The following is a 12,898-nucleotide window of genomic DNA, read 5'->3' as shown; positions in this document are numbered from 1 at the left end:
CTTATTCAGCTCAGCCAATCAGGAGACAGATAACATTAGTATAACCAGCTACAAGCTATAAAGAAGCCTGTAGTAGTCAGAGCAGGTTACAAACAGAATAGAGACAGGTAAGTATAACTTATATATTATATTAGCATATGTTGATATTGTACTTACTGGGAATAATAGAGTAGATGAGGAGAGACACTGAGTCAGTGTGATTATAATATAACTCTGTTCTCCTGAGACTATCACTCTCTACCCTGAGGAGACTCATAGAGTCTGTCATGTAGTGAGGTTAAGTTAAGGTCAGGAGGCTCTGGTCTCATTCCTCAGTCATATTCAGACCAGCAAATACTTCTTACTGCAGATATTTCATGTTTCTCAGCTCTGCCAGAGTCTGACATCCCTGGACTTATTTTTATACTCTGTAAATATCCAGGGTTCACCTGCAGCCACTCTGTTATGGTTGGCAGCTTTCCAACTCTGCAGTTGAGTCACATTTTGTACCCATTTCTCTATCATATTTTACAGCAGTGCTGCCCAACGTCCGGCCCGCGGGCCGGATCCGGCCCATGAAGCCTTAGAATCCGGCCCGTGCGTCAGTCTTTAACTTATTCCTGTTATTAACGCAGAAGCTTACAACTGTTATTTTTCTTCGAAGATGATTGGCTACTAATCAATAGTTTTCAGTTTGAAGAATTCAGTAGCGTTAGGTCAAAAATTAGTGTCTTTGCTGACATTGAAAAATTGATAAAAAGTGAAGTATCACAGCGTGTACGATTGATTGATTCGATCGTCGAATCAAAAGCCTCAGGGCGCTCACCTCAGCTGGTTGAAGAAGGACTGCTGGGAAATTACCATAGATATTTCAATAGAAAACGCTGAACTTTTTACCGCTTATTGAAATATCTATGGTATTTTCCACCGAGGCGCGCACGCCTTATTGACTTTCCGCATCAATAAAACTGGCTTTTGAGGTGATTCAATTTCAAATATACTCCAGCACAACCTTTGATAAGGAAGCCTTCTTATACCGATGAGCAAATTACAGTAGTTTCTTTTTCACAATAAATTTCAAATTTTGTTCATCCATGGCGTCGGCTAGAAAAATCAGAAAAGTAGACAAGGAGAATCGCAGGTTTAACGAAGCATGGACAAATTTGTATTTCTTTGTGGAATCAAATGCAAAATGTCTTTGTCTGATCTGTGGTGAAACAGTCGCAGTTCTAAAAGCTGAAAATGTGAAACGGCATTACACATTAAAGCACGCTTCGACCCATAATCGTTATGAAGGAAATCAACGCAAGGAGAAAGCACTTTTACTTCAAAAGAATTTAGTCTCACAACAGAACATTTTTCGGAAAGTAGATGATGAATCGAAAAAGTACGCCAAAGTGAGTTTCGTCATTGCTGAAAAGATTGCACGCAACATGAAACCTTTTTCGGAAGGAGATTTTGTCAAAGAATGTATCACCTCGGCGATTGAAATTCTGTGCCCAGAGAAAGAGAAAGCTATAAAATGTGTTAGCTTGTCGCGTAATACAATAACCCGAAGGATTGAAGAACTGGCCAAAAATACGAAAATGCAGTTGAACGAACTTTGTAAAAACTTCGAAACTTACAGCATTGCCATCGACGAATCTACTGACATTACTGATACACCACAACTGGCGATTTTCGTGAGAGGTGTTGATTCAACTTTTAATATCACTGAAGAATTACTTGCTCTATGCCCCATGAAAGGAAATTGCACGGGTGCTGCTGTTTTCAAAGAAATCGACACTGCACTCGAAAAGGCGGGACTGACTTATGATCGTCTGGTGGGAATTGCTACCGATGGTGCACCGGCCATGATCGGCAAGGAGCAAGGCTTGCGTGGTTTCATCCAAAGAAAACTGGAATCCCTGAATGTGAGTAAAGACCAAATATTGTGGTACCATTGCATTATACATCAGGAATCACTTTGCTCCAAAATCTTTAAGTTTGATCACGTCATGGATAATGTCGTGAAAGCTGTCAACTTCATTAGGAGTCGTGCATTGAATCATCGACAGTTTCGAAATTTTCTCGATGAGATAAACGCCGAATTTTCTGGCATTCCTTACTTTACCGAGATCAGGTGGCTCAGCCGTGGACGTACTTTGAAACGCTTTTACGATATTCGAGAACATGTGGCAGCATTTCTTGAAGCAAAAGGAAATTTATGCATCAATTTTGATGACGACAAATGGATGAATGATTTTTCTTTTCTGGTGGACATTACAGACAAACTGAATGAGTTGAATGTGCGGTTACAAGGAAAAGAAAAACTCATCCATAATTTGTTTGGGGAGGTGACAGCTTTCCAAAAGAAACTGGATTTGTGGATTGCTCAAATTGCTGACAGCAATTATGCCCACTTTCCTTGCCTTCAGAAACAGTCGCACATTTCAACCATGAACCGGGAATTCTTTGTGAGTGAGTTAAAACGGATGCAGGAAGAATTTGCCAGGAGATTTAAGGATTTCCGTGCTTGTGAAGACCAGCTGAAATTTTTTTCAATGCCTTTTGACGTGGATCCTGCTGATGCCCCCGTTGAGCTTCAAATGGAATTGAATGAATTACAAAGTGATTTTGATGTCAAGAGTCAATTTTTAAATAGGAATCTGATGGACTTCTACAAATACGGTCTGCCTCACACTCAATTTCCAAATCTTACATGCTACGCAAAACGCTTTCTCGTTTTGTTCGGTTCGACATGGATGTGTGAATATCTCTTCAGTCGCATGCAATTAATAAAATCGAACAAAAGAAATTCTTTGAGTGACGCTCACCTCGAAGATGAACTCCGACTGGCCTTAACAAATATTCCGGCAGACATCGAAAAGCTTCTTGATGACTCGAAACAATTTCAAGTTTCTCACTGATATTTTCGTTCATTACCGGTTTACATCTAAAATGAAATTGTTTTATTATTGAAATACAAAGCCATTTGAACAATGTTTTTTTTAATCTTGATAAATTGTTGAATTTATTTTATAGAATTTAAGGCACTAAATCAAAATTTCTAATGATCATTTCGTATTCATGTAATATCTGGAGACTATAATCTTTTGATAGCAATAAAAGTAATAGAAATACATGTAGTATCATATGTAGGACCCCCTATGTTTAAATTGAGTTATGAATTATAATTGTATAAAGGGTAATTTCTATAAATAAAAAATACAATCAATATTTACAGTTCTGAATACTTTTCCAAACCATTTCAAATAGTTCTATTAAAGAATGTAAGACTAGAAATGTGAGTCCGGCCCACTGGCGTCATTTTTTTTTAAATCCGGCCCATGTTCGGAAAAGGTTGGGCAGCACTGTTTTACAGTATGCAGCAGCTAATAGAGTGCAGTACATATGTTACAGTTAAACATGGAAGGATTGTTGAAGAAGTATGTTAGAGAGAGAAAGATGGAGATTAGTGCTTTGAGGGCAGCCTTAGAGTCAGCCCAACCAGCTGAGCTGCTGAGGTTACTGATTACTATCAAGCGTGACTCATGGACAGCTATTATGTTAGCTGCAGACGGAGACCACACAGAAATCTGTCGTCTGCTCCTCTCACCAATCAGAAGTACAGCAGACGAGTTGCTCTGGATGAAGGAGAAGCATGGATGGACAGTACTACACATTGCTGCAGTGTGGGGAGACAACAGTGAGTGTGTAGAGTTACTGATAGACACGGTGAGTGATGAGATGAAGTACAAGTTTGTAGCTGAGAAGACTGACAAGGGTATCACAGCTATAACACTGGCTGCATGGTATGGAAGGAGCAAGTGTATAGAGTCTCTCCTCTACAACTTCTCCTCACTACAGAGAGACTCCCTATTAAACATACAGGATAACGACCTCAACACTCCACTACACTATCCAGCATGCAGAGGAGAGACAACTGCTCTGAAGGTCATGTTAGGATCCGTGTCTCTAGTGACTGTCTTTTCACTCCTCAACATAAAGAATAAACAGAACAGGACTCCATTGGAGGAAACTGAGTTTGAAAGAAAGAAGGAATCATCAGAGCTATTAAAGAGATGGCAGCTGGGTTCAGTAGCAGAAGGTAGGATTGTTATACAGTGTGATACCAGCTACTTACTTGAACTGTTCTACTGCTAAACTCTTCAGTCTCAGCAACTTTCTACTGAAAATCTAAACTAAATGCTAGTAATTCATTCATTGTATACATTTATTGTTGAACCCTGGGACATACCCTGGATAATTGCATCTCTATTTTCCTGTGAACTCACTGAGTCTTGCATAGACAGAGTGCTGCTTGTCTCCAGCCTCCAACTGAACAGTTCATAGTCTGAGTATTAATATTAATATTCAAAACTGGTGGGATTGAAGTGATGTTAGCAGCTCTTTAAATATCAACTCCTTGTGGCAGACTCAGTAGCTTGACTTTCGTGTTCCACACTATTCTGTCTGTTAATATTTCTGTATTTTGAAATGTCTGAGATGTGAAGAATTTAACACAATAGTAATGATACTATGATTATTGTATGTAGTGGTAGACTAGTGAGTCATTCCTTCAAGCTGAGGTTAGAGGTTAAACATTACACTCCTTTTTATGAATAGCTAATCATCTTTGCAGCAGTTTTTGATGGAAAGTAGAAAGTATTACAACCATATTTTAGACTGCTGTAGATTATCCACAGCATTTTAATTGTTCCTAACATAACATGACTCTATCCTTTGTCATGTTTAGTAGTAAACTGGATGACAGACTAAAGTACATATTGTAGCAGCATCTTGCTTTAATATTCAGACTTTAATTCTATAACAATACTAATCTTTGATATAAAGATTAAAATTAGATTAACTATTTCTTATTTTACAAACTCTAAGACAATGTCTGGTTCCATTTTCTAAGGCAGATGCTAACAGGAACAGCTACTATGGTGCTGAGTTCTGTTAGAATTTCATTATTGGGGCTGCTTGGAGAATTCCTTACCAAACAACATCAAAGTTAATTTTACCAGATGCTTGTGACCTTAATTCCAATAAGATTGCTAGATGTGAAATCAGTTTTTTTATCTTATAAGCTTTTATTCAAGCCACATTTATACACATCAGATACTGTCTCTCGTTTGGCTTGGTAGGCAACAGCTAAACACTTTTACAGCTATTTTTCGGTATACCAAACTCTTGTTGATCAAATGATTGTTTAGCGACCCGCCTGCAGGAAGGCACAAATGCATGTATGCAGTAAGTTTCACTTCTCAAGAAGCTGGAGCAAATAGGTAGTCTTTGGTTTGCTGAGCGGCTCCATCGCTACTAATATAGCAACTTTCGTCTCTTAAAGCAAGCAGGAAGCTTAGCAAACTGCCTGCCAGCCTCTCTGCTTGCCATTCACTATGTTTCCATGACTCGCTTAATCCGCACGATTCACATAATTCAAGCGATCGATCGCAAGTTGAGTTACTTAGCAATGGAGTGTTTCAATGAACACCTGGCGATGCTGATTTAACACTAGTACTTGACCCCATAGGTCAAGTATTAGCCTAATTAATGACTCTACAAATAGCTAAGCAGTCTTGTCATGCTTAGCTTAGCAGCGATCGTTTGGAATGTTGGAGCATTGAGACTGTTGAAATCGAAATAAAAACGGACTGAAGCTTGAAAATGTTTTTAATGTAATAGCCAACGATATTGTAATGCGCATTAATCGCAAGTACCGTTTCCATGATTCGCAAGCACGATGGATTCGATAAAGTTTTCCGGATCGCAAAACTCGCTTAGCCTGCGAATTAATGTGGATAGCTTGCGGATTTATGCCGTTTCCATGACGCGAATAACTTGCGGATTGGCTCTAATTTGCGAATTATGCGGGTCATGGAAACGCAGTTACTGGTGCTGCTTAGAGAATTCATTATCAAACAGCAAGATTAGTTTTACCAGAGGCTTGACACCTTAAGACTGGTAGACGTGAAATGAGCTTCATTTTTTTCTTAGATTTTATTCGATCTACACTTATCTTTAATATTTTATCTTAATAGTAGTAGCAGCTCGACCGCTACTACTATTGCAACTCTCGTCTCTTAAAACAAGCGACAAGCTTTAGCAACCTGCCTGCCAGCCTTCCGCCTGCTTACCACCTAGCAGCCTTCCCTGTCTGCCACCCAGTTTGCCTGCCCGATTAGCAGAGTCAATCACGGTCATAGGTGTCGCTGCCGAGCTGACAACGATTTCTCGCTTTTGCCTCCTAGAAGACAATGGTTATATGTTCTGGTCATTAAATAGATGAATTGATTGCCCTGTCTGCAAGCAAGCCTGCTCACTTTCACTGAGTCCAAAAATGATCTCAAGCTATGCTGCCAAATCCACAATGATCACACGTTTCGCCTACAAGTCGACCACCATTGCGTGTTTCTGTGGTGAGTGTTTGATTTTATCGCACTAATATGGAGTCTGTGTGCCAACCGGCCGCCCGTGTCAGTCAGCCTGCATAAATACCTGCCGGCCATATAGCCGGGCTCATCAAGACAATTCTTTATGCTTGCAGCTTGAGTCTGAATTCTGCTGAGCATGCATATCTGTCAGGCCAGCCTGCCTCTGCTCGCAGGCTCCTGCCTCTGTGCCTGCCTGCCTGCCTCTGCACCCTTCTTTCTATACACCCCTTTGCTTCTACACCCCTCCGCCTTTACACTTCTAGAATCGCCTGTGTCTCTACGGCTCTATGTACTATCCACATGTTCTCTTTTATTATATTGTAGCATTGCAAGACGCTAAGCAACAGATAAAAACACTGCAAGAGAGACATGACCAGAAACTTTCCGCTCTACGGAGAGATAACCAGCAAAAAGTATCTGCTCTACAGGAAAAAACTGAACAGCAGGCAGGAGGTAACTTCCTATGTAAATGTCTTATTAGTCAATTATTAGTATAGTACTGAGGAAGATAAGTCAGTGGTGATAGACTAGTGAGTCATTCCTTCAAGCTGGTGTTTAGATATGAAACATTACACTTCTTTACTATGAGACAATATGTGTTATCTCTTCTGTGGCAGGTGTATTAGGAACAGCTATTGTGATGTTGTATTTTTGATGAAATTGATATTTGCTGGTGCTGCTCAGAGGACTTGAGGAATTTAATACTTGCTAGTTCTTGGAGGATTTCTTACAAACAACATCAAAATTTATTTTTGTGTAGCTTGTCTGGCAATAACTACAAAGTTTTATAACTTTTAAAAAAATTAAATTTTTCATAAGGAATTGCGAATGGCTTATGCGTGTAACACACTAAGTGCTGCTTCAATGCATCTAGTGGCCAGTTGTTATTCAGCCAAGGAAAGAATTTTGCTCTGGAAATAGAGAAAGTGTATAGAACCTTTGTCAAGCAACCAGCCTGCCGGAACGCATAGATCCGCATGTTCAAGAAAGTGTTGCCTTGCAAGAAGCTCGAGCAAACTTGCAGCGTTTAGCTAGCTGAGCAGTCAAGCTGTTATTAGTAGTACGCGGGCCTCGTATCTTACAAAAAGCACCTAACAGCTTGTTTGCCTCACCTTCTTGCAAGTCAACCATCAACCTGTTTGTCAGCTTGTGCGATTCCATGATGCACTTTTGCTTTCAAGTAGAGGATGATTGCGCAATTTCACTGTTGAGTACACGACTTGACTTGATCACACTCCACATAATCTGTCTGCCTACTTGTGTGAAAGATTGCCAGCCTCTACGCTACTATATACAATGCACATACAGTAGAGTATATTTATAGAATGGCTCAAGACTGAGTTTGGCCACCCACAACTGCCAGCCAGCTTGTTTCTGTCTCTAGGCACTTGCCTTTGCCTCTAGGCACTTGCCTCTGTGACCCACTCACTGCCTCTGCGCTTCTACATAGTCCCTGCTTCTACACCCCTCAGTCTCTGCGCTACCATTTACATTCCTGCCTTTATGCTCAGTCATTTAGTTCCTTCTGTAATTAATAATGCATATGAAAGCCTTGTTAGCATGTAAATGTGCTAAGGTACATCTACTCACCAATTTATTCAGCATCTTCTGTCATTGTCAAATGCGAGCAGTGGAAGTGTTGAATATCTATCAGCAAGTTTTTTTTCACTCTGTTGCAGCTCTGGATGACGCTAGACAACGAATAACAACACTGCATATAGAAAGTGGCCAGAAACTTTCTGTTCTACAGATAGAAAACAACCAGAAAGTATCAGCTCTACAGAGACAAACTCAGCAGCAAGCAAAATGTAACTTCCTATGTTATTGTTTCACTAATCTATTGTTAGTACAGTACTGAGGAAGAGAAGTCAGTTTCTTTTGTAATTGGCTATGCATGTCAGAGTTGGCAGATCTATTTACATCCAAGCACAAATATGAGCAGTAACAGTGTGGCACATGTAACAGATGGTTTTTCACGCTCACTGTTATAGCATTGGTTGAGGCTAGACAGCAAGTTACAACGATGCGGGAGGACAGCGAGAGGATGTCGTCATTATTACGGGAAGAGGCTAGACAACGGAGAGCAGGTACTTTTATTTCTTATAAGCCCTATAAGATTATTTACTCTCCACCTCATATCTTGACTATCTAGTATCACCCAATGTTAGTAACCTATAAATTACCTACTAGTATATTTTATACTAGCTGTGGTATTGCTCTGATGGTTTGATTTCATAAGGCTGTGGTTGATCAATCATGGCTCACTCCTGGTAACTTTATGTAGATATGTTTATGCTGCTTGAGTTACATAGTGTTTGAGAATTTACTGCGTAAGTTCATGGTGCTAAATCAAAATGGCAACAGTTTGACTTTTATAGTGCCTTTAGCAGATTGTTAGAGATTTGCCATTGATATCTTCCTGCTCATTAGTAAAAGTAACTCCTATTCACTAATTACTTATAATGAGAAATATCTGTTTATTCAGAATCATCTGCTACACAGAGGAGGCTGGAACAATTCGCTGCGTACCTGCAGACTCCAGGTGATACAAATTGGACAGGCAATCAATGTCACCACCCAGATAGTTAATAGTGTGGCAGCCGAGACTGACAATCTACCCAGACAGACACTAAAGATGCCGAGTGGCCTACGTTTTAGCCCAACCAGCCAATGAGCAATGACAAGAGAAATGACCAGCCAGCCCTCAAACCAGAGGGCAGGCTAATAGTAAATAAGGACACGTGAGAGCCTCACTAGACCCGCATTGTCAAAGTGATCACAGGATGTTGTTCTCTATATTGTAATACATCCATCTTGTATTTTATTATTCTTGAATAAATATACTTATACTTTCAAATTTGTCTGTTCATCCATAAATATTGCACTGTAAGACTTTCTTAAACAACCACACTACATAACTGAGTTCTTTCAAAACTTGTAACTTCACTCTATGGGGCAGCAAAGATGTTGAATTGATGAACATGACTAATATTTCCTAATATGGTAAAATCTGAGGTATTCAAATAGCCTTTAATTTAATAAACCATGAGGAATTTTTTGATGACCTGAGGCTATATCATGGACTGCGCCATCAATTATAAGTTACAAGATATTATCTCATACCCAGCAATATGTCTGGTTCTTTTTGCAACTAAATATAACTTGGAGGTTATATCATGAGAAAATCCTGCTGATTAAAAATCCTTCAGCTGTCCTGTATCTTATAAATGGATTAAAAGCTGCTTCTTTCTGTCACCATGACAGGGTAGAATTATTGACCCAAATGGTTCAGATAAAGTATATTATTCCCATGACCTCTTAACAACAGCCGGCATTATGCAACTTGCATATGTCATTGAGGTGGATTGTATACATAAGAAGCCTAAAGCTTGGTTCCCATATCGATTGCAAGACCTTGGGGTAATCTTGTGCAGCCAAACACTTGCGACGCTAGGCTCGGCAGCTTCGGTTCACATAAAGTTGCATCGCTAACAACCTTATAAAAATTTTTGCTCGCCATTTCGTTTCAATAATGCTGACCTATACATTGCATTTATTTCGGGAATGTTTTGCCTGCGGCTTTTTGCGAAATTTGAACCGCGCTAGACTCTTATGATGACCACCGGCAACTACCGTTGGTACTCGGTGCCTAGGTTCACATTTCACCACTGATAGCCAGTGCTTGTGGCGTATATGGAAACCAAGCATATACTTAAAAAATTATGCTCACTGATGAATAAAATATTTATGGTAGTTAGCATATGATTCCATTTAATCAAAATTTTGGAAGTTTAAAGTTTTGATGCCAGCCATGGCTATTGATTTTTAATTTAGACTGAAGGATACAGAAAGATATTATCTTCATACGCTATATATGTTTTATTTACCACTCATCACTGTTGTACTCTTCGCATATATCAGGATAGTATTTGTATAATGATAGGCAGTTGGCAGGAAATAATATTAAATAAAAAGAAAAGTCAATTGCTTTCAATTGGCCAGCTAGAAGAAATTAGCTGCCTGAATAATCATTTTCCCCTGTTCATCACTATAAGTGTACAACATTACAATTTCTGTTAATCTAGTCTACAAGTATACAGTAACAATACTAGCTGGATAGGCTGGATAGTATAAAATAAATCCACGATAGACAAGTAACAACTAGTGGTTGCACAAGTGATAGACAAGTAACAACTAGTGGTTGCCCATCGATGCTGTACTTATAATCAAGAGAGACGAGGCTCAAAGGCTGGTTCACACTATATCCTCATTTGGCAGCGTTTTCCTTTCGTCCGATCATCTTCGATTACGTGAACCATAAACAGATGGCATTGACAAAGTAATGCAGACAAGTTAAGAAAGTTTGCAGCGGTCAAATTTTTCCGACATTTTGCCGAGCATCGACAACAGCTTTTCAAATGTGAACGATTTCGGCGATCGTAAATAGTGGTCGCGGATGGCACGATTTATTCTATATATTAATGATAGTCGCTGCAGAACTAATAATTGATTTCTGCACTGAAAACAAATAGGTTTATTTTCAAAGATTTAAAATTGTTAGAAATGAGAACACTACATATTGTAGTATTTCCTCTTGCGAATGCGGATGGGTTGGAGATAGTTTGAACATCATTATCATCGACAATCACCAAAGTATTGCGTCATCAACTCCGAGGTGCGACAATATAGTGTGAACCAAGCTCTAGTACCTAACATATTGATCAATAGCTGAAGCAGTCATCAACCTCTTTGTACAAATATAGCATTCGCTCAAGTCGTCAGTAGAATAACACTTTTGCTACATGGGCAGAAGATGGCAGCCTTGGATGGAGGGACTACCAAGGCTTAATTAAAGTATGCTTTTATTGATGTGGGAAGGTTTTTGGAGCTCTCAATAAGTGATAAGTGATAAGTGATAAGTGATAAGTGATAAGTGATAAGTGATAAGTGATAAGTGATAAGTGATAAGTGATAAGTGATAAGTGATAAGTGATAAGTGATAAGCTCTTGATACACAAAATACTGAGTAGATGTTTTATTTGTAAACTAGAGAAATAACCAGCACTTGTGAATGACACACACTCATACACCTTCAAGTTACACATTAAACCACCACAGTGTTGTAGTTACATAAATAACAATCATGTCATTAATAATCAACTGTTCCTGCTTTGTATACCAACCTCAGCAAAATAGTACAGATTTGTTTCCTGGTCAATAAATCTGTTATCTTGTGATTTTAAATCAATAGATAAATAACTGGTATACATGTATATTATTACTCTGTTCATTCCCAGGGAAGTGTTGTGATTGTATTTCTATATGATTTGTACTTATGGTGTAGCACATCAAATGATGCACTAAGTTATTTATATAATTGCTTTTAATTGTTTCTCTCTATATTATGTCAGCTATACTTTATTACTATTCATAGCTAGTCCATACCTCAATATCATGGAATGCTTAAAACTTTGCACTCAAATCATCTCTGAATAGACTGTCTCTGATTTTGATCTAAAGTGCTTAGTTTTTTCGCCGTAATATAATATCACTTGTTCTTATCAGATAATCAAACTGGTTAGTGTATCCTCATGATTTTTTAATAAATGAACACATTCATAGTTTCACTAGAGCTCACTATTATGCGCTTGCTTGGTATCAAATTCTCTATTGTGTAGAATGAATGATGAAATGTACCGAAGACAAGATGGGAGGCATCACTAAGCATGGGAACTATTATCATGGACAGCGCAGCTCTATCAAGTGTTCTCACGGTGAAACACAGGAACCTATTGTTAGCATTCTTGTTATTCATTTATACTTTGGAAATTTCTCACCCCTGAAAATCACTCAATATATACAAGAGGTTTTCTAAGAATTATGGGTTGTGGCAATCTAAAGTTATCCCCCTTTTCTCATATTCGCAAGCAGGCGACTTCATTAGCAAAATGAAGCCAGCTAATCACAAGCACGGCTATTCGGACTAGATCAAGTCCCCACTAAAACATAAGGTTATTCTCTGGCTTTAAATACAGACTGAAATTAAAATATTAACAGGAAGTGTATAAATATAGCATTAATTTATGTAATTCATGTTTCTGTGTAGCAAATTTCGTCATGCTTTTAGGAAATGGAGGTTCAGTTTTCGATCTAATAGATTGTTCAAAGAGAGTTGTAGGCTACTGCAATTTCAAAGCTTGGAGAGGTTATTAATTTTCACGGCTGTTTATTGATTGACACCGTGAAATCTAAAATAGTTTAATAAATTGTGATCACATAATGCTTTAGATCGAACGGGATAAAAATACGTAATAATGAGTAATAAAAAGGTACACAACTGTTGATATAATATATTGCTATAAAATCCATACCTTTAAGTCTCTCTTCTCTTATAGGTTTAAAGTGCAGCAACATTTAGAAAAGTAGGTATAATTGTAAATGTAGAATTTGTACTGACTGATTTCTAGTGATATTTCAAACCTACTAACCGGTATTGA

General features: G+C 38.5%; 2 protein-coding genes across 2 annotated transcripts in view; one reads left to right on the top strand and one right to left on the bottom strand.

Moving 5' to 3' along the window:
* LOC137403554 (BICD family-like cargo adapter 1) overlaps nucleotides 1–9,232 on the top strand; it is a 141,852-nt gene extending 132,620 nt beyond the window's left edge. Inside the window, exons 2-5 of the mRNA XM_068089506.1 lie at nucleotides 6,726–6,854; nucleotides 8,081–8,209; nucleotides 8,393–8,488; nucleotides 8,887–9,232. Coding sequence (XP_067945607.1) covers nucleotides 6,726–6,854; nucleotides 8,081–8,209; nucleotides 8,393–8,488; nucleotides 8,887–8,990 — 458 coding nt within the window. The 3' untranslated portion in view covers nucleotides 8,991–9,232. The remainder of the gene's footprint in view (nucleotides 1–6,725; nucleotides 6,855–8,080; nucleotides 8,210–8,392; nucleotides 8,489–8,886) is intronic.
* Nucleotides 1–12,898, bottom strand: part of LOC137403553 (uncharacterized) — a 411,606-nt gene that overhangs the window by 224,370 nt on the left and 174,338 nt on the right. The gene's annotated exons all lie outside the window — the stretch shown is intronic.

This window comes from Watersipora subatra, chromosome 9 (genome assembly GCF_963576615.1).
Source record: "Watersipora subatra chromosome 9, tzWatSuba1.1, whole genome shotgun sequence".
Classification (NCBI taxonomy): domain Eukaryota; kingdom Metazoa; phylum Bryozoa; class Gymnolaemata; order Cheilostomatida; family Watersiporidae; genus Watersipora; species Watersipora subatra.
The sequence above is the reverse complement of the archived record's forward strand: the minus strand, read 5'-3'. Positions and strand labels throughout refer to the sequence as shown.